This window comes from Rattus norvegicus, chromosome 14, assembly GCF_021556685.1.
Source record: "Rattus norvegicus strain SHRSP/BbbUtx chromosome 14, alternate assembly SHRSP_T2T, whole genome shotgun sequence".
Lineage (NCBI taxonomy): Eukaryota > Metazoa > Chordata > Mammalia > Rodentia > Muridae > Rattus > Rattus norvegicus.
The window spans coordinates 31665862-31687500 of NC_141547.1; the positions used below are offsets into that span (position 1 = coordinate 31665862).

Here is a 21639-nt window from a genome sequence, read left to right on the forward strand (position 1 = left end):
GGCCTTTGGCCTTTATCTGAATTGAACTATACCATAGGTTCTTTGGGTCTCTAGTGTGCGAATGGCACTCTCAGTCTCCATACCCTCCCTCATGGGCCGATTCCTGAGTTTCTCCTTTTATAGTTGTTTCTCCAGAGAAATTGTATTATGCTATACATTTTGCAATAAGTAAATAAATAACCTTTCATTTCTCTCTCTCTCCACCTAGATAAATACATCTGATCAGTTATGTTTCTTTAGAGGACCCTAATACATTAAGGTTTGTGGGTTTCGGGGGTTTAAAGATCTCTGTGGAAAAGAAAGACTCAGAATGTATTTTGTGAGTCATAAACAGAATACTCCATTTACTATTTATTCTGAAATTTCAAAAAGATGTTTATCTTTTGGGTTTTGCCTGTATGTATGTATGTAATCAGTGCGCACCACGTGTGCCTCCCCTCCAGAGACCAGAAGAGTGCGTGGGATCCTCTGGATCTGGAGTGAGCACCACGTAGATGCTACGAACTAAGCCTGAGTCCTCTGAAGGAAGCGAGAGCTCTTAACGAACCATCTCCCTAGACTGAGCTAAAGGTTTTTAAAGGTAGGATCTATTTATACGCTTAGTTTCCGTACTTTGATGGGGCCAGGTGTGTGTTTGTGTGTGTGTGTGTGTGTGTGTGTGTGTGTGTGTGTGTGTGTGTGTAAACCAGTACGTGCACTGTTGGGACTTGAACCCAGGGCTTTGTTCCTGCTAGGCAAGCGCTCTACCACTGAACTAGGTCCTTATGACTTCTGAGCAAGCAAAAGTGCCTATGTCAATCACACACTCAGTTCGACTTGATACGTGGTAACACCGGCATTCATTGTCCCTCCTGTGCAGCCCACGCCGACTTCAGACTTTCACCAAGTTATTCTTGAAGGTCACGTGCGCAGATGGGCCAAGGTCGCCCTGGAGTAGCTGGCCCTCAGCTGCACTGCTCACCAGCCCCGGGCTGAGACTCACGCTGCTGTTGGGCAGTGAGGGCCTGCAAGACCATCTCAGCCAAGACTCGGGTCACTAGCTTCCGATTTGGAATTGATATAAACAGTTGCCATCCTTATTGATATAATCTTCCGCTGGGGATTTTGGGAAAAATAAAGTAGCAGTAAAAACAACTAGAAGCTTTCTTGTTCATCCAGGACTCTGTAAATCCGAGATTACTCATAGATGGCCATTGAAATCAGTCAGAACTTCAGTTTAGAAAGGACATTCCATCAGCGCCAAAGATCTTGTCAGTATTTTATTGAAAGGTCTTATCCCTTAAATAATGGGCCTTTTTATATTTCAAGCGGTACTCAACCCAAATCTCAAAATAATATTAAAATCACACTAAGGAATTTTTATTAAGTATCTACTTAATTTTATTGTTGGTAAAAATATTGCAAGACACTTGTAGCTAATGTTGCTGCTTTAAAATAAGCACACTAAACATCACAAGAAGAGACGGGGAATACATTCTATATATTTGCAGATAACCAGCTACCATGAGAATTTAATGGTAATCAACCATGTTTTATAAGAAACAATTGCACTTGAAACATTTTCAAAGTAAACAAAAAATTCTACTTCCATATATAAGTCTATGAACAGAGGTTAATCATCTATAACCTTGCCAGAAGTGTGTTTAAATTAAAAAAAAGCTTATATATTCATATATTTAATACAGCAGTCATTCATTTTTTTTAAAAAAAGGAAAAGTCTTGAATTGTTTGTTTTCACAGAATTTCCCCGTAGTTTGTTGCTCAGAAAAGCGCAACCCAGAAATGAGCAGAATAACACTTGATTGGTATTTAGTGCAGGCTTGGAGTGATTTTAATGAAATGTTAAACATGTACTCTTTAGCAAGTATGATGACTGCCTTTTCCTCAGGAGATTCTTCTTTCCAGGACATTAGTGGGGGCATTTTTAACTAGGCTGTTTCTTGTGCTGCGTGTGGGGCTCGTGGCTGAGCCAGTCTGAATGCATCCACTACTCTTTCTTTCCTTGTTTTAAGACAGGGTCTCCATTGCATAGCCTTGGCTGGCCTGGAGCTCACTGTGTACAACAGACTGCCCTTGAACACAGAGAGCCACTTGGCTTCTGCCCCCCAAAATGCTTGGATCAAAGGCAATGCACCACCACGCCAGCCCGATTATGTCTTAATCATCTTATTTCTGTACCCGTTTCCTGCTATGACTGTGGTACTGGCCAAAGCTGGCAGGCAGGAAGGAAGAAGAAGTTAATTTGGAAGAATCACTGTAGCACTATCATTCTAGGGCTTTACGTGGAAAGATTCCCACTCAAAAGTGTTATAACAGTGAGGAAATTGTTAAACTAACAATTGTCTACGCAGGAAGTTTAGGAATGAACACCTGTGTGGGAAGCGTGCAGTGTATATTAGTTGTTTACATAAACAGTAAAAAAAAAAAGAGTCACATTGATTCTTAACAGTCTGAAGGAAGGTCCAGTACATGTAATACTAAATCCAACTTCAATAGTACAGCTCTCCACTTGACCGCACATGCCAGCTGCTTCATGAAGCCGAGCTATTGTTTCTAGGGAGAAAATGATTTCTTATATGGCAAACAGCTTCCCTGCCATCCTGTAGGGCAGACAGAACGGCAGCACAAAGGAGAAGTCGTAATGGATGCTCTAAGACATGTTAGTGTGGGAGGAGGAAGGGAGTAAGTCCCCCCCCCCTCCCCGCACTGGGCAAAGAATCCGCACCTACGTTTTAGAGTAAGAATCTACAAGAAGGAAAAAATGCCAGCAGCATGAAATACAAAGCTAGCACCAGCAGCACGTGGGCGTTTGCTGGTACGTCTAGTGTCACGCAAAGCAAATCTAGAGAAATAAATACATGTGGCTTTGAAACTGCCAAGTCCCTTCTTTGTATGCACATGTGTATGATAACAAGGCCACGTAAAACTCTGAGATGCTTTTTTTTTTTAAAGGTATCAAGGTGAATGCTCTAAATTGTAAATGCTTTGGAACATTCGACTCTGAATTATTCAAGTACAGTAAAGAAAAAGGAAAAAGAAATTCTCTGCTGGAAGTCCTTAGTACAGATAGGTTACACATCTTGGCTTGTTCATTTTCCCTACAGGCCAAGGGAAAACTTTGGAGTCATGGAACGCCGGTAACCTAAACTATCATACATACGTGGCTGGTGTGGGTGACGTTTTTTATTTCCTTGTTCTCACTTTCGCATCCTTTTCTTCACAGTGTGAAAAGCTCCATTATACCAGTCTAACCCAAGGTTCTTGACCTTTGGATTATAACAGAGTTCATCTGAAGAGTTTCCCCTAAACTGTATATTCTAAGCCCTCTGCTCCCAGAGTCTGGGGATGCAGCCCAGGCTGCAGATGAGTCACTGCACTATGTAGAGATTCCCAGAGACAAGTCTGACACAGAATTTCCTTTTTATCACCAGGTTAAATACAAATGTTCCATAGGAGCCAGAGAGGCCTAACGGTCCATATGTCTTTAAAAGGGGATGGAGTGTAGGAGGAGCGGGAGTGGGTTTTTAGGGCGGGGAGAATTCATGAAAACCAGACATAGGCACAGAGTTGGGAGCCAGCTTTTTTCCTTATTTTCCCGTTACTGCATTCAGGAGAGTAACACCATGTTTTATGTATATGTGAGACTGTCACTGTGACATATGCAAACATAGTAGGGCCGATGTTTTAGACAGAAGAGAATCAAAACAACTTACAAAGATTGGCAAAAGGACATGTCCTGAAATGGTGCATGGGTGTGCATATGTGAAGGCCATGGGAGGGCATGGCGGCTCTCCTGAGGAACTCTCACTTGCAGATTTTGCTTCACATGGTCCCTCAGACAAAGCTGTCTCTTGAGAACCAGGGGGAGCTCAAGGCACCAGGACCCAGGGTTGTGCAAATACACTCTTTACAATGAACACCACCAGTTCTGTTTCTAAACATTATTTTAGAGCCTATAAAAACATGCTTCTTTTCCCTAGCCTGGTTTCGTTACCCCATATAAAAAATAAATAAATAAAAAGGGCAAGAGAAGAGCCAACAACTGGCCACAAGATGGATAAGAGTCACTGTTTACTTAATAATTTGTGGGCAGTCGCTCCAGGCCTTTGCTTTTCTTTTGGCCAAAGCCAGCCAGGCAGGTTCTGTGGACACGGGGGCAGCATCTGGGGTGGAGAACCTCTTGGTGACCTCTTTTACCAGCGGTGCTGAGGGTGCAGAATCTGAGATCTCCACTGCATTGTTTCAAAGGAAAAGAGAAGCAAGAGCCATGTAAAAACAATTTTTAATTAATAATTATATATACTACTGTACATGAAATCTGTCCACACACACACACATGCACACACACACATGCACACACACACACACATGCACACACACACACATACACACTCCAGAATAGCCAAATCTAGCTATTATTCACAAAGTTATGTAAGAACATTTGAAAAGCCACTCGTAGCATTTTAAGAATTCAGTAGGTTGATCTCTGTGGTCACTGTGTTATGAAAGGTACCCATTAGCAGACACCTCCCCAGTTCGCTCTCCAGAACAAGATTCTGACATTGGAGGCATGAAATTCAAGCCACAAATGACAGAGCATGCCTTGGAACTGCTATGTCCCTGAACCCATCTCCCCACCTCCAGCTGAGCCCTAAGATGACTTGTCGTCTTGTCTAGTAATTCCTATGTCCCCTGTCACCTCTTTGTGAGACATCTCACACAGGCCCCCAGGAGGGCCTCAAATTCATAGCAATCCTCCTGACTGGGTGGCCTCCCAAGGGTTGAGTTGCAGGCTATCACATCTGACTATCCTGCTTTCTCTACTTGAGATCTTAGGCTTCTGTGAGGAGGTTCTCTGTAAGAATTTTGGAGAGCTCACAACTTTAGCGCCCAGGGAAGTGGCCTGCATTCTTTTGGAACTCAGGGAATACTGATTGAATGTGAAGACAAACACATTATTTCAGATGAAACGGGCCTGGGGTCTGCTTCCAAACCCAGGCTTGTTCTGCCTCAGTTTTACCTAAACATTATACCTCGCCTTGCCCAATTCTATTATACTCGTCTCTTCCTTTGTTTAAACATCCTGGCATATGCTTTTCCTTGCTGTAGCTATGTATGTATGTATGTATGTATGTATGTATGTATGTATGTATGTATGATGGATAAATGATAGATAATAAATAGATGATAGATACACCGGATGATGGCCAGTGAGGTGCCAGTGATGACTTATATTGTCCTGTTAAATGTTCAGTCACCCAGCCAGCCAGTTGGTGTCATTAGTAACTTAGTCACAGTGGAAGTCTTTACTCCATAAAGAAGGCTACAGAGCAGAGGTGTCTGTAGCCCCCCATAAGGAGCTGACTGTTAAGGCGTCTTACTGTCTCTCCACTGAGAGCTGGGGAAGTCCTGGCATTTGCATCAGCATCGGAGTTTATGCCCAGGTCTGGAGAGAGCCTGCACCCTGTGATGCCTGAGATGCTGTGGCAGTCACGACTTGGTAGAAAATAAAGATGCTGTCTGGGAAAACCAAGTATGGGCAAGCGGGGAAGGACCGACCCTACCTGTCACAGACGTGGGGAGAGTGTTGGACTTTTTCAGCTGTTCTCTGCGCTGGAGCTTGGACACCGCCGTTTCTGGTTTCTTCTCTTCAGACGGAGCTGCAGGCTTGTGCACCGACCCAGCTTTGCTCACCCGACTGCTTCCGGGCTGTTGGCTGACACTGGCCTGCGTTGGGAATGACAGGTAAAGCATGTGTCAGTGCATGATCCCTGACCCCTAACCTCTGCACCCCAGCGAGGCACTGGGCTTTACTTGTGAGCAGTGCATTCAAGACAGGCCTCCAGTGAGGGCTCAGTGTTATGTACCAAGGAGGGAGAGCTAACTTTATAAGCTGATTATAAAATTAGGTCATAGAGCAAGGCTCGTGATAGACTGCACAGCGCACAAATTCACTTCCATATCTCCCGTATGTAACAACCTCCCTTCTCCAAGATGGATGTAGTCTAAGATCCTCGTGGGATGTCGGAAACCAAGGATAGACGTAAGTCCTGATCGTTCTGCCTTGTTTCTTATATTAGGTTTGTACCACTTCGGCTTATGATGGCTTTATTCTTGAGAGCTTTCACCTGGGGAAGTAACATATAGCTTCCTGGCATGTCTTAATCTCCAGTATCATTTCTGTCACACCTTGGGGCCATTCTTAAGTAAAATGGGATGGACACAAACTCTGGGACCCTGTGACGGTGGCTGGGACAACCCAAACGGACATCAGGTGACTACCCGGTAGTTGGCATGTACAGTTAAGATACTTTAGACAAAGTCTCTTCATGCCCGATGGAGCAGGACACGGTTTCATCACACCAAATTCATGTTTGTGAAGTGCTATTTGTGGGAGTTTCCACCTAATATTTCTGGATCATGGCTGACCTTCAGCTATTCAAACCATTAAAAAGTGCAACCTCAGACGGAGTAGAGGGGCACTACTGAAACCACTGTGTGTGGGCTGTTGCCATAAACACATCTTAGGTTCTGCCAAATCAGGTTCATCTAGAAGCATAATAAAACCAAATTGTTTTATCCTGAAAACATGCTTGCCCTGATTTGAAGTTTGTCAATGTATTCCCTTCCCTGCCCTTGGTCAACAGCACCTCCAGTTAAATCTTAAAAGCCAATCCAGTGACTTGGAAGAGAGACGAGCTTAGGACAGCAACACTGAAAGCACAGTGAGCTACGCACGGTTTCTTTGGAGAGCTTTTCTGCTTGCTTCGCCTCCCGGGCTTGCTTCCTCTCCTCCCGAGTTGCTTGCTGCTCACGAAATCCCTTTTGCTTTTGTAGTGCCAATGTTATCCACAGTGGCTGAGCAGTTTCAGCTTTCTCTGTCAACTTGGAGCCATCGAGGGAGTGCCTGCTCTGAAGCATGGGCTTCTCTGTGAAGGAAGAAGATGGTGTTTGCTGAGAGGAACAGACTGCTTACCTCATCTCATCTCGTAAAGCCCATGGTATGGGTACACAGGCCAAAGGGACCCCACCGAGGGAGAAGGAACATCTTTGAGTAACAGGAAAACAGGTATTTTTCTTCCCTAAAAGTGGAACTACTTTACAAAATAAAATAAAATCTCCAGTGTGATTGAAAACTCTTGTTTAAAGGAGGCCCAGACGTATGCTGTTCACTGCCTTGGTGAGGTTTGTGTTTAGCAATGGCAGCTCCAGAGGAGGAGGAGGGAATGAAGAGGAGGAGAGGGGACCCCAGATTATGAGAGAGGTTCCCTTAGAAGCAGGATGCAGGGATCGGATCCAGCCACGAACAGCAGAGTCCACTCCAAAGGGAGCCAGTATCTGAAACATTTCTATTAGATTTCTAGATCACAGAGAAGGTGCGTTGCCATTATCTGTAAAAACAGACAGAATCCTGCCATTTCTATGCAAGGCATCAAAGGTGGCAAAGCCATCCATGCCAAAGACCTGACCAATATTCCTACACTGTGATGGGATAACTCACTCTCCACAGTATCTTTCTTGCCATTTGCCTCCTAAACTGAAAATTAAAGACAAAATTGTTTTTAAAGGGAAAACAAAGAAGTTTGTATTTCCTGAGAACTGTACTTTGCGTAATCTGGGGTTAGGGATCATATATCTCTAAGATGCCCAAGGGACCCCATTGAGATATACGTATTTCTCTAAGAGGGATGTACGACCTATTGCTCGAATGAGGTACCCTGGACTGGATTTTAAAGAGTAAGTGGCTCACAGACAAAACAGGACATTACAATCCGATTTCTGTTTGAGCCCCAGTCAAGGACTCTCCCAAGGCTTGTGAAAAAAATAATCACCAAGTCACATCTTCCAAAGCTGCCACCTACTAGGGACTGGACCATGAAATAGCCGGTCAGCCACCACGAAGTCACGGAAAAGCTGAGGGCGCTGCTGAAGACTAGACAGCGTCTGGATACACCACTGTCCTTGCTCGGCTCTAGAAGACAGACTCCTTTATGAGTCAGCCATCTTCAGACTGGCTGAATGCCTCAGAGAATGTGTAAGACACTTCATCGGGTTACGAGTTTGGGAGCATTTCAAAAGTTGTGTGTGTGTGTGTGTGTGTGTGTGTGTGTGTGTGTGTGTATCTATGTATGTTTGTGTATCTCTGCGTGTGTATCTATGTGTATGTATCTATGTGTGTGTGTATCTATGTGTGTGTATCTATGTATGTTTGTGTATCTCTGTGTGTGTATGTGTTTGTGTATCTATGTGTATCTATGTGTATGTATCTATGTGTGTATCTATGTGTATGTATCTATGTGTGTGTGTCTGTCTATGTGTGTGTGTATCTATGTGTGTGTGTGCATACACATATGAGTACAGGTGCCCACATAGGACAGATTCTCCTGGAACTGGAATTATAAGTAGTTATGAACTGGTGTGAATCAGAGAACACTGAGATCCTAACCACTGAGCCATCTCTCCAGCCCCCACTCATCTCCATTTGAGTCTATAAATGATGGCTACCCAGGCTGACACAGACACCTTCTGAGCCTACATCACCAAAGGGGGTGTGTATCTCAGGTTCAGAAACCTTTTTGTTTGGTGGTTTGTTTTGAGACAGGGCCTCACTATATTGCACTGCCTATTCTGAAACTGTGTAGACAAGGTGAGCCTTGAGCCCACACACAGCTGCCTGCCTGTCTCCAAGTGCTGGGATTAAAGGTGAATGCCCACCGCCATGCCTAGCTTGAGTTAAGAATCGTGAGGACTGTGCACAGGAGGCTTGTGCAGGGATGAAAGGGATGGTGGTTTGCTCTCACTTTTAGCGCATGGAGAGATTCTGTAACGAGGTAAACATTTGGAAGAGCCTAGTTCCTTTAAACTACATGACTCTTTAGATGAGAAGTAAATGGTATAAAAAGTTAGTTTACTATTAATAATGAAGCATCAAAACCCACAGCAGGGGCAACAGGTTCATTGGAAAGAAATCAGATCTGACAAGAAATTAACCAGAAAATAAAAAGTGACAACATGATTCGCAAGGCAGACACACACATTGTCCCTCCTGGACCTTGCTTAAGGTGTAGACAATATCCTAGACGTTTTAGCTAATGATGGTACTACATGTATATCATCAATAAACTGTTGCAGTCCATGCTTAACGATTTTTAATCTGATAGGGTGTTCAAGGACGTTAGGTCAGCCCTGGCCTAGCAAAACTCCACCGAAGAGAGGCGGCAATTAAACCGAGTAGTCCTTGCTTTCGCGCTTGCTTCTTTCTTTTTATTTGCCTGAGGCAGGAATTCACTAGCTGGGTGCTTGTAACTGAACTCTGGTTCCTGTAAGGGCACTATTGAGTTCTTAACCGCCGAGCCACGGATGGCTGGCCTGAAAATGGCTGTGTAGACCAAGCTCACCTCCAACTCACAGAGACCTGTCTCCCTCTACTCCTGAGTACTAGGATCAATGACATATGCTAAAGGGACCCAAGCTTGAGTGTGGCCATGGCTCTAGCGGGCTTTGCCCTTCTTCCCCGCTTCCCTTTGCTCTGCTGTTAGATTATATCCTAAAGCTGGCCACCGAGGTCCATTCCCTCATTTGGCCGCTTCTTCCTCCTGAGGCTGACTACCAAGGTCCAGCATTGAAGTCGAGTAATTAAAAGGCCCCTTAATTAACAAACCCAATTAAAATTAAACACCTCATCCTGACACAGGTCTCCCCCTCTACCTTTATAAATTGCCATTTAGGGGCTGGAGAGATGGCTCAGTGGTTAAGAGCACTGACTTCCAGAGGTCTTGAGTTCAAATCCCAGCAACCACATGGTGGCTCACAACCATCTGTAATGAGGTCAGATGCCCTCTTCTGGTGTGTCTGAAGACAGCTACAGTGTACTTATATATAATAAATAAATAAATCTTTTAAAAAATTATAAATTGCCATTTATATAAACACTCTATGTTCCATTCCTGTCTCCTCTCTATCTAGAGGCAGTCCTTTGTCCTCTGGGACAAATATCCCTGCCCCCTCTCCCTTGCTCCCCCCCCTCCCCGCCTCTCTTGTCCTTCTCTCTTATTTCCTGCCCTCTGTCCCTCTGGGACAAATAATTCTCTATGTTAAGACCACGGTCTTGGGGATCCTGGGTGCTATGCCCAGCCTATTTAATTTGGAGTCTGACGATCCAAAATCTGAACACCAGGAAAGAAGACAGGGGTGGAGAGAAAAATTGCAAGAATCAAAGGGGCATCTCCAAGAGACATGAGCTTTCCTTCATGTGGGAGAATGGAGGCTGACAGAGCACCTCAGGTTGAGAGGGACTTTGCAGACACAAGAGCTAAGGGCACAAAGGCTAGCACCCAAACAAAAAACGAGCTCATCCAGCAAGCAGCAGTCAGTACAGCCAAGAATGCACAGGCTACTATTAACATCTCACGCCCACCTAGGAAAAGCAGATGGGTCATTCAGAGAAGACTGCTCTTTGGGAATGTACCGTCATCTTTCAGTAGTTCACCAAAATGGCAAACAAGGGAAAAGAGAAGCACCCTATCTATGGTTTCCTGTTAGGAAACATGTAGTTGGGTTGGGGATTTAGCTCAGTGGTAGAGCGCTTGCCTAGGAAGCGCAAGGCCCTGGGTTCGGTCCCCAGCTCGGAAAAAAAGAACCAAAAAAAAAAAAAAAAAAAGAAAAAAAAAGAAAAAGAAAACATGTAGTTGCTCCTCTGGCCACATCTTTAAGATGGGTGATACAGTAGACATTAAGGGGACAGATACTGTTAAAAAGGCAGGCCTCATAAATGTTACCGTAGCAAAACTATTACTATGTATGCTGTTGGCACTGGTGTAAACAAGAAAATTAAGGGCAAGATATTTTGTTTCTTTTTTCAAGGCATGGCTTCTCTGTGAAGCCCTGGCTGCCTGAAACTCAGAGATTCACCTGTCTCTGCCTACTGAGTGCTGCGTTCAAAGGTGTGTGCCACCAGCTCCTGGCAAGGGCAAGGTTCTTGTCAAGAGAATTAATCTGCATGTTGAGTGTACTAAGCATCCCAAGACTAGAGATGGCTACCTGAAATGGATGAAGGAAAACCAGTCAGAAAAGAAAGGTGCTAAAGAGAAAGGTACCTGGATTCACCTGGAGTGCCGGCCTGCCACAGCCAGAGCGGCACACTTTGTCAGAACTAAAGGCAGAGAGAGATATTGGGCTGCTGGAGTCCATCCTTACAAATGCATGGCTGACTGGCTGATCAGATGAGAACAACAAACTACTAAAAGGTAAAGGTAAAGATGGAAAGGACTTGTCGAGACCTGATACGCCATACCTAAGTTACTCCATATTTTGTAAACAGTAGCTCTCAATCTGAGGCTTGCCCTATGTGCCTCCATTTTGGGCCCCATTTTGAGTGCAAACGCAGAGGCAAGACAGTTCTGCATCTCGTGCATTTAGACCTCCCTAGTCTGGCACTAACCCATGAAGCAGACTGATACACTTTTTCCTAAAAGCAAAAGGAGCCTGATCACCAGTAGACTAGGAAGATATGGGCGTTTTTAAAAATCATCTTAGAAAGACTAAGCCTGGGGATTTATAGAACAGACCACATGGGAGAAGGATCCAGCCTGCTCACCTGTATCCCATAAAGATACCAAAGCCTTTCCATGGCTCCGTGGTCCTTCACTTACAGCTGTTTCTGCATCTGGATTCAACTCTAAGATTTGAAGCCTCATTTAACTGAAACCCCGCTTCCCTGCTCCCCTGGCAGTGTGTGTGTGTGTGTGTGTGTGTGTGTGTGTGTGTGTGTGTGTGTGTGTGTGTGTTGTTCAGGAAGGCCAGAAGAGGGTAATGGATCCCCTGGAACTGTAGTTATGAAGAGGAGTGAGGTACCATGCTGGGAATCAAACCATGGTCCTCTGTAGAAGCAAAAAGTGCTCTTAACCACAGAGACATTTCTTCAGCCCCCCTACTGTATTATTGTTTTCTCATCTGGTTGCTCTGTAACTCTGTGTTAGCTGTCTGCCTCCAGTAAGTCCTCTCTGGATTCCTGGAACCCTGTTGAGGGTTAACATGTTATAGGTACTCCATAACACAGGTGCATACATGAGCATGTGTGTGTGCACACATGTGCATATATTTATGAAGTGCAATGTGTGATATGAGATTTGATATTAGTATTTAAGATTGGGCTAAGAGAACTTAGTTTGCCAGTGGCCAACCATCAAGGAAAATAGAGACAACTTGTCAATAAAACTGGTGTAGCTTGTGACTTGTTATTCGATCAGTTCTGACACTGCAGAAAGATGTAACCTTGTCCACCTGCAGTTTCTGGCATAGCACATTCGAGCACACACGTGGCACAGCAGTACTCGAGGGCTTTCATGAAGGTTAACCAAACTAACACTTCTCAAGGAAGCAAAAACCAACCCACACCTAAACACTCGAAAGGAGAAACTTCTGGCCATGATCCAAACGTTGTCTCTAGGAAGATTAGATGAGCATTCTTGAAAGGCAGGAAAGCCAATTTAGCTGCTTCCAATGTCTAGTCTGAAGGAAGAGGCAGCCAGCCCTGACGTTTCTGCATGGGAAGTCTGCAGTATGGGGGAAAGGACGTTTAGCTGCGTTTTACCTAGCACAGCCGAACTTGGAATCCACCTTCCTGCTGCTGTTACCCAGACAGAAGGGCAGACAACTGGTCTGGGAAATTCTACTTGGAGTCACCTCTACAGACTTGTTCAAAACCATTAACGATATCTGTGTTAACTGGGACCACATTCCAACTCAGAGAATGTATAAGACGTAAAGGGACTGATTTGGGGCAAGCCTGTTCCTGACTAAGGTGTCCCCAGAGCCAGTTCCCCGGAGCTCCCTCTTGATTCCCTCCCCACCGAATGAAGCCACATTCAGTCTGCAGACACACACACCTTTTCTACCTGTTTCGGGAGTTAGGGAAGGTCTCTCTTGCTGACTGGATGGCAGAGGCGGGGAAGCAGGCTTCTTTTCTAGCACATCTTTCTCATCCCTCTTCTGCCCCTTCGGCTCCTCCAGCAGTGATGGTGAGGGTGGCTGGCTATCCCTGCTCTCCTGGTTCTCCTTGGCAGGCTCGCTGGGCTCGGAGTCGAGCTTCCCAGCTCGCCTAGTGAGAAGCTCCACTATGTGGGGTCTGCTCAGTTTGGAGAGTGGGGATGAAGGTGGAGTCTGGCTGGCAGGCTTGGGAGCCAGGGCCGGCTTCTGCATGGACAGCGGCGTTTTGCTCGCTACCTTGTCTTGCTCTGGAGCTGGGGTCTGGCCACTGGCCGGTGGAAGCCCAGGGTGGACTGCAGCAGCAACACAGTGACCGCTAGGATGGCTTTCAGCAGAGTCCCTCCGAGGGGCTAGGGCTGGCTTTCTCTCCTGGGGAAGGGATGGGCCATGCTTGAGGAACGTGGCTTCAGGATTCCTCTCTCCAGGAGGGGCGTCCCCATCCACGCTGTCTCCCGTGCTGCTGTGCCTCTTTTTCTTCTTCTGCTCGGCCTGTTGGTCACAGTGGAAGCGCAGGGAGTAGTTGGTCCTTCTCAGTTTTATTCCAAAGGGCGAGGCCTTTTCCTCACCTCCCGGCATCGCAGGGTCTGGGCTTCCTACATCACTCGTGGTCTCGCTGTCCAAAGAGGTCGTGGACTCTGTGCGGGACGCGGCTTTCTGCGGAGAAGGCAGGCTCGGGACGAGGAAAGATGGAAGGTCTTTGGCAAATTTGCATCCGTCAGTGGTGTCTGGTGGTTCCTGGCTTACCTCTTGCTTTTCCAGGTTCTTCTGGAGTTCAGGAGCCCCTGCAGGTAGAGGCTGGGGTGTCGGTGTCGTCTCTTCGCTGGGCGCTGGCCCTGGCTTTTTCCTCACGCTCTCACCGTCCGTGCTCTGTTTGAAGGTCTCTGCGCCGCTGTCTGAGAATTTCTGCCAGGCAGGCATGATGGAGAACTTGGCGTTGACTGGCGGCGTCTTGCGTACGTTCCCTCGGGAATCGCACCTAGCTCGGGGCGCTGGCTCGTCGCCGACCCTGGCCGGCTCTCTGTCGCCACGCTGGTCGCCCTCCGAGTTCTTCAGGATTCTGGATCGAATGGAAGCCCACTCGGCCAGCGCGACCGCGTTGCTCGGTGACTCTGGGGCAGGCTTGGACTTCCCGCCACCGGCCCTGGGCTCCACGGTGGGGACGTCCGCTGGGCGCTTTTCTTCTGATAGACCCAGGAGGGACTTGCACGCCGAGTCCTTGATCTGGCTCAGGTTGACCGCAGGGCCGCAGAGCTGCGCTCCAGTGACCAGAATGGCCGTGTGTGGGATGCTCAGCGCCGAGGGCAGGGCGTGCGAGGCGGCACCGCGGGGCGCGGGCGGTTCCTGGGCCGCTGGGGCGAGGCTCGCGTCCTTGGCGGGTGTCACCGGGCTCAGGTTGACTTTGGGGAAGAGAATCTGCCTACTCCCGGAGGATACCTGGAACGTGTAGGGCCGGGGCCGCTCGTCCACCTCCTGCCACCGGAGCTCCTCCACCTTTCGATCGATGTCTGCAGCGGTAGCTTCCTTCTCCTCCCGGGCCGGCGTGCCTTCCTTCTGTCTCTCTTGAGGCTGCGGGTTGTCTATCTGAGAGGCTTCTTTCCCTTCCACGTCTACACCGTCTACACCACCGAAGTGCGCGCCCCAGTCTCCGCTCTGCTCCACCGGCTCGATGGCCATCTCGACCTCTCCTCTCTGGTCCTCGGGGATGTCTCTCTGCCCTGCGGATACCAGGTCTTCTCGTTCCCCTGGCTTCTCAAGGTCCCGCTGCAGTGGGCTTTGCTGGTCAGCATCATCCGTTAGCCAAGGCTGGCTCTCTCCTTCTGGACCCTGCGAGCCTTCCTCCACCAGTGGCTCTGGTGCCTCCTTTTCCCGACCTTTCAGCTCTTCTATGTGCTTGGCCTCTTCCTCCTCCTGCAGCATCCTCTTGGCTTCCTCCTCCTGGGCCCGCTGCCTCTCCCGCTGCCTTAGTTCCTCTTCTTGTCTTTCAGCCTCGTGCTGCCTCAGTTTCTCATGCCTCTCAGCCTCTCGCTGCCTTAGTTCCTCCTCCTCTTGCTTCTGGGCTTCGCGCTGCCTCAGTTTCTCCTGCCTCTCAGCCTCCTCGAGTTGCCTTAGTTCCTCCTCTTGCCTTTTAGCTTCCCGCTGCTTCAGTTCCTCCTCCTGCCCCTCAACCTCACGTTGCCTTACTTCCTCCTCTTGTTTCTCGGCCTCGCGCTGCCTCAGTTTCTCCTCTTGATTTTCGGCCTCGCGCTGCCTCAGTTCCTCCTCTTGCCTCTCGGCCTCCTCGCGCTGCCTCAGTTCCTCCGCCTGCCTCTCGGCTTCCTCGCGCTGCCTCAGTTCCTCCTCTTGCCTTTCGGCCTCCTCGCGCTGCCTCAGTTTCTCCGCCTGCCTCTCGGCCTTTTCCTGCTCACGCCTGCGCTCTTCTGCCTCCAGGCGGGTGGGGTCATCGGCTTCCCCCAGCTCCTGCTCTGAACCCCGCTGTTCCTCCAGACCAGACTGAGGCCCTTCCTCTGGAGGTGCCTTCCCTGCCTGTAGCAACAGGCCTACCTCTTCAGCCTCCTCTTCCTCCTCCTCCAGCAGCTCCTGTCTGAGGCTCTCCTCCCAAAGCCTCCTCTCCAGCGCCTGCCGCCTCTGCTCTTCCAGGCGCCTCTTCTCAGCGGCTTCAGCTTTTTGCTTTTTGCACTTGGCTTCGAGTTCCCGCCAATAGTCTTCCTGTAGTCTTTTCTCCTCGTGGGATTCCAGAGGTTCTGGTTCCTCTCCTTGTCCAATGTGTTTGTCTTCTCCTAGCTGCCCGTTCTGGTCCAGGGAGGACTGACTCTCAAAGCTGCCTGGTGCATTCTGTCGGTCCTGATGTGAGAAAGGAAAGCACAATTAGCCTTTTCCCACACTGCTCTAACTAAGGTCCCAGCCCCAGCGCTCGTAATTCCCAGTATAGACACAGCAGTCCCTGCAGTGCCCAAGACATCTAAGCCTCGTTTGTCAACCTGCCTGGACTTAGAATCACCATGGGAATGCACCTTTGGATGTTTCCTGAACAGCTTAAGTGAGGTAGGGAAGGCCCAGGTTAAATGTGGGTCTCGGAAGGAGTAGGAGGGAGAAAGCAAGCTGAGGGCCATTCTTCGTTTCTGTTTCCCAACTGGCGTGTGCATGCGCACAATGTGGCTGCTGCCTCACCTTCTTGCTGCTATGACTTCTGGACCTGACTGACTGTACACCCAGACCATTAGGCAAAAGAAACCCAGATATTTTGCTTTTGCCAGATATTTGTCACAGCAATGGCAGCGATAACTAATATCCCCTGTATGAAAGGTTTCTCAGCCACTGTTTCAGTTGCCTTAGGCAACTGTGTACAATTCAGGGCAACTGAATTTCCAGAAACAATGTTTCAAACAACTTAGTTTGGTATGTCGTTATGATTGTCTAATTCATTATTGCTGTAAATCTTTTTTACCATACCTAATTTAGGAATTAAACTTTATCGTATAAAAAAAGACTTTATCGTATGTAGCTGTTTTAAGCACTGGATAAAACAGTATATATAGGGTCTTAAAATGTTTTCCTTCCCAGGTGAATTCAGGCATTGGTCACCCACCCAAAGCAAGAGGAGTGGAGGGAAGAGAGAAAAGAATATATTTTGTTGGCCCCCGAGCCCCTCCACTTGCCATTTCCATTTTTTCTCTTAGTTTGGATTAATATCAGGAAAGGCAATAACCTGGCATTAGGAAGATAAGCAACAAAAGGGGGGGTGTGGATTTAGATTTCAATGTTGTCCCCTGAAGCTTGTGGCTTAGAAGCCCAAACCCTAAAAAAACCTCACCTAAACAGAGCTGGTCTGCTTTTGATACATACACTGCCCCCACCCTCGGCATCTGGTACTTTCTATAGGCAGCACCCTGAGGTCCTCCTCCTTGGGCCATGGAGGGTACCCAGGCCCGTTTGATCCCTGTAGACACTCAAGTCCCTGATAAGGAGAGAACTAGAACTTACTATGGCAGCAAAGCACGAAAGGTAGAATTAGGGCCTGGCAAGAAGGACACCTGCCTCACCTGCTGAGACACTCTACACACCTGGGCAAGCCACCTGTGCTTCCTTGACACCCTCTGGTTTTTTGGCTTAACAGAGAGTTTGTGCTTGGCAGCACTGTTGTCCAGACGAGCGATGGCCAGGGGGATGGCGTCGAGGTTGACACTTTCAATGGTGCCAGCAGAAGAGATGTGCCTTTTTGGCCGAGAGGGTTTAACCGGAGCAACCTATGGTACAGATTAAGATATAAAAAGTCAGCATGGATCAGAACACGACCCAGAGGGAATCCAACAAAAGCAGTACCCACTGGGCTCTGTTTGCCCGGCTTAGCCCAAGGAGTGTGTGTGTGTGTGTGTGTGTGTGTGTGTGTGTGTGTTTTAATGAGAGTCAAAGTCGGTCCACAATACAAAATTTTGAAAAATCACAGCCAGTTCCTAACTAGTTTCTGAGGTGGGAGAAAGCTGGGGAGTTTCTTTTGCTTGCAGAGGATAAAGGGGCACAGGGACAGGCCAGAGAAACAGGAGTGGGCACCACAGCCATGGACATGGGGACAACTCTTACAAGTCTCAGCAAGTTATTTAAAAGGAGCAGGGGATGAAGCAGAGAGGAGGAGGTAATGGGAGAGGGCCTGGGAGGGAAGGGACTGGGAGGAACAGGGGATGGATGTGATTGAGATATGGACACGTGTATGAAACCGTCGTTTTGGCATGCTCACTTAAAAGTCATAGATGCAGATACCAAAAATATGATGAAGTGCTCTGGTGAAAAAAATCACCAAGTGGCAAAACCATGACCCAGGGGTAAGTGTCATTCCTGGAAGGACACTGGGAGAGCCTGCAGTTCTGGACTAAAGATACATTCACTAAGAGACCACTCCCCACCCCAGCATGGAGGCACACTTGTAATCTTAGTGTTTGGGGGGTGGAGACAGGAGAATTAGGAAGCTCACCCTTGGCTATGTATTGAGCTCAAGGCCTGCCTAGACTAATCTAGACTCAAAAAAATAATTTAAGGGGCTAGAGAGATGGTTCAACCGTAATGACCTGGGTTTACATCCTAGCACCCACACAAAGGCTCACAACCATCCATAACTCCAGTTCCAGGTGATCCGATGTGTTTCTGACCTCCATGGGCACCAGGCATGTGTATATTCATAAACAAGACATAAAATGAATAAATCTTTACAAAGAAGCCTTAGACAAACTGCACACATCTAGAGAAGTTAGTGGCCATGGCACAGTCTCCGTCTCAGAGGATGCATTGAATGATGGTAGGAAGCCACACTGGGAACTTAGAGAGCATAGACATATGGTGTGTAAAAGGCTCCCGTGCCAGTGTCCAGCAGGGGGCGCACACCGCTCTCTCAGTGTCTCACCACTAGCTGGGCACGAAGGCCAGCACAGGACAGGGCCAGGCTAATGAACTGTGCACCTCGGTATGTGTAAAGTCCGTGAGGTTTGCATGCAAAGGGTTTGCATTTTTTCCAGTTACCATCCCCATTTATTCACAAAAGTTAAACGACAATTCTAATCAGCAAAACCTAATTAGTACACACAAATTCATGAATTAAAAAGTACGGAACAGAGAGATGGCTCAGTGGTTAAGAGCACTGACTGCTCTTCCAGAGGTCCTGAGTTCAATTCCCAGCAACCACATGGTGGCTCACAACCATCTGTAATGAGATCCAATGTATCTGAAGAGAGTGGCAGTATAGTCACATGCATAAAATAAATAAATCTTAAAAAAAAAGTACGGAACAAATACTTTCAGTCTTTGGCCTTGTAGCTTTCAACTGTTTATGATTACTTTTATAATAGATGAATTAAATATTTCCATTCCCAAGAGGCACATGGGGTGTGGGGCGGGGAATAACAGAGGCTCTGGGACAGACTGAAGTCAGGGCGGGGCACTCAAAGCTGAGATCTCCATGCTGGGCTTTGTTTCTGGACATCCCCACTGAACCTCATCTCTGTCTGAGTAGCAGCTCTGTTCACAGTCACCCCCAGCAGAGCTGGTCAACGTCTCCCTTCAGTTTCCTCAGAGAAGGCCTGTCCCATGCAGAGATGAAGATTCTCATCAGAGAAACCCAGCTCCACAGAATGCGTGCCCTGGGTGAAGGGTCATTCATGTGTCTGTAACCCAAGCTACCGAGGACAGAGACAGAAGGAACACTGGGGCTTGCTGGCCAGCAGTTTTGCTCCTGTTTCAGTGAGAAGGCCCTGTCTCCAGAGACTAACACAGTGAGAGATGGGACTTCTGATCCTCTCTATGCATATGCGTAAGTGTACCCAATCTCTCTCTCTCTCTCTCTCTCTCTCTCTCTCTCTCTCTCTCTCTCACACACACACACACACACACACACACACCACACACACACACCCATACACATTCACACACACATACACGCACTCTCACACACTCATAAACACACAAGATAATAATAATAAAGGGGATATTAAAAGTGAGTGTGTGGGGGTTGGGGATTTAGCTCAGCGGTAGAGCGCTTGCCTAGCAAGCACAAGGCCCTGGGTTCGGTTCCCAGCTCCGAAAAAAAAGAAAAAAAAAAGTGAGTGTGTGTAAAAGCAAAGAAAGGTAAGGTTGGGCTTGGGATCTGTCTCTTATGCAATAGAACTCTTCCTAACAGTCTTTAGTACCTGCAGGCATTCTAGAGTGCCCTTCTCAATGGATTAACAGTGTCTTGAAGTACATGATCCATTTGCATTTAGGGAAACGATCGCTGTCTAAAACTCCCAAGGCATTATGGGAGAATGGCTGTTCTTTGGAGCAGGGCTCGGGAGTCTAGCAGTTGTGTTGCCATGGAAATGGATGCTTTAACCTTGACCACGGGTTGCTCTGGTTTATGAACAGAAAATGAAACAGCAGATTTTTAAAAAAAAGGAAATAAAAGACTAAATTAAAAAGCTCAGGCCGCATTACCTTCTCCTCCATGTCGCTTCCGGCTTCAGGTAGATTTAGAGGACTTGAGGAACTTGGTGTATCACTGGACTGGAAAAGAGAGCAGTCGGAATTAAATGTGGGGACAGGAAGTGCTGGGCAAACAACCTGCACAGTCTATGCCTGATCAGGGTGGCCTCCTGCTCCACACAGGGGGATATGAGCTCTCCTGTAACCAACAGGGATCACTGAACTATCTGTGCCATGGAGGGGCACACGTCTCCATTTCCTGAGTTCAGCCTGTTTCCCACCTGCTTAGTTCCTGAACTTAAGTTCTCATGTCTCCTTCCAAGGCCTGAGAGAAGCTGCAGGGCTCCTTAGCAGACACCTCACCCGGGAAATGGGGCCGTGTCACACACAGCTTCAACCTCGAAGCTTTTAGCTTTCGGACTTGCTGGGAGCCTTCTTCCTACCTTTTATCCCCGAGACTCCTCTGCAGGAGGTGAGGACAAAACATTCTCTCGTGGGAGACACACCAGGCTTGCACTGGAAACATCCCCAGGTCACACACACCGTTAGGATGGGGCAGCTATACTCCGGCCTTGTGCCGGTGTGTCAGCTTGCCTGGGCCACTCTGTGCTGCACAGTTTAAAAGATGTCTAGACACAAAGTCAGGGCTTTGTGAGGTGAATTGATGGGTAGAGCAGACCTGATGGCCTGAGTTTAGTTCCCAGAACCTATGAGGCAGCAGAGGCAGGAGAGAACTATTCTTATGAACTGTCTTCTGAATCGCACATGTGTGCCATGGTGTGCAAACACACACACACACACACACACACAATTAAAAAGAACATATGTCAGCTCCAGACACTTCCTTGCTTGCCATTACTACTCAGAAATGATTCAAAATTCAAAACAGGACTCTCCCTTTTCACGGTTCCCAGCATCTGGCCCTGGCGTCTGCCCTCCCCAGCCGCCATCCAGCCACACTTGACCAGCTTCCTGGTCTTCTTTTTCACGATCAGCCTGCCTTGCTCCATATCTCATTATCCCATGGTCTGTTCCCGAGCACATATCTAAAAAAATCCAGCCTCTCTCGAACCAAGTTACTTACTGTCTGGTTCTCGGCATGCAGCATTTTGTCTGATCTGGAACGATTATCTTGCATGGTGACTTGTGTGCTCGGTGACATTTTCTCATTAGGATGTAAGCCACCAGCGTCCCTCCCGTGACAAATCTCACTCATCTCTCCACACCCACATCTAAGATAAGGTCTGCGAAGCAAAGAGCCTCGCTCTTTCCTGAGGCCACAGCACCTCCCACTGTGATATCATAAGTAATAGAGCGAGGACATTCTTCAGTCCTCATGAAATCTGTGTCAAAGCAGTGGCGGCAGCTGCTGCTGAGCCCGGAACTGGACAGGTGGAGAAGAGCATTTTAAAACCCACCAGGAGGGCGGGACACTGGTTCCTGCTTCACACAGCACCCATGGGTCAACACGTAGGTGCCAGGGGTCATCATGGCCTGGTCTCAGCAGGGGTGGCAGAAGGCTGGGCTGTCCCTCTTCACTGCAAACTGCTTGTTTTGACTCCTACTCTTTGGACATATTGGCTGATCATAGTTATGTTCTAATAACAAACACCTACGTTCTGGAATTCGGATAGGCCAAGGATAGAAAACACTTTTAGAAAGACTCAAAGTGCACCTGTCAGTAGAGAACCCCAGACTCCGACTATTCAG

General features: G+C 47.7%; 1 protein-coding gene across 16 annotated transcripts in view; it reads right to left on the bottom strand.

Moving 5' to 3' along the window:
* Positions 1–1244: 1244 nt before the first annotated feature.
* The window catches only part of Cracd (capping protein inhibiting regulator of actin dynamics), a 235361-nt gene continuing 214966 nt past the window's right edge, over positions 1245–21639 (bottom strand). For 8 of the 16 annotated variants that reach the window (XM_087582457.1, XM_087582458.1, XM_087582464.1 and 5 more), the window contains 6 exons: positions 19942–20010; positions 17049–17231; positions 12897–15828; positions 6739–6929; positions 5565–5727; positions 1357–4232 (listed from right to left, as the gene is read on the bottom strand). In XM_087582457.1, the coding sequence (XP_087438583.1) occupies positions 4072–4232; positions 5565–5727; positions 6739–6929; positions 12897–15828; positions 17049–17231; positions 19942–20010 (3699 nt within the window). In that variant the 3' untranslated portion in view covers positions 1357–4071. 16 annotated transcript variants of the gene reach the window in all.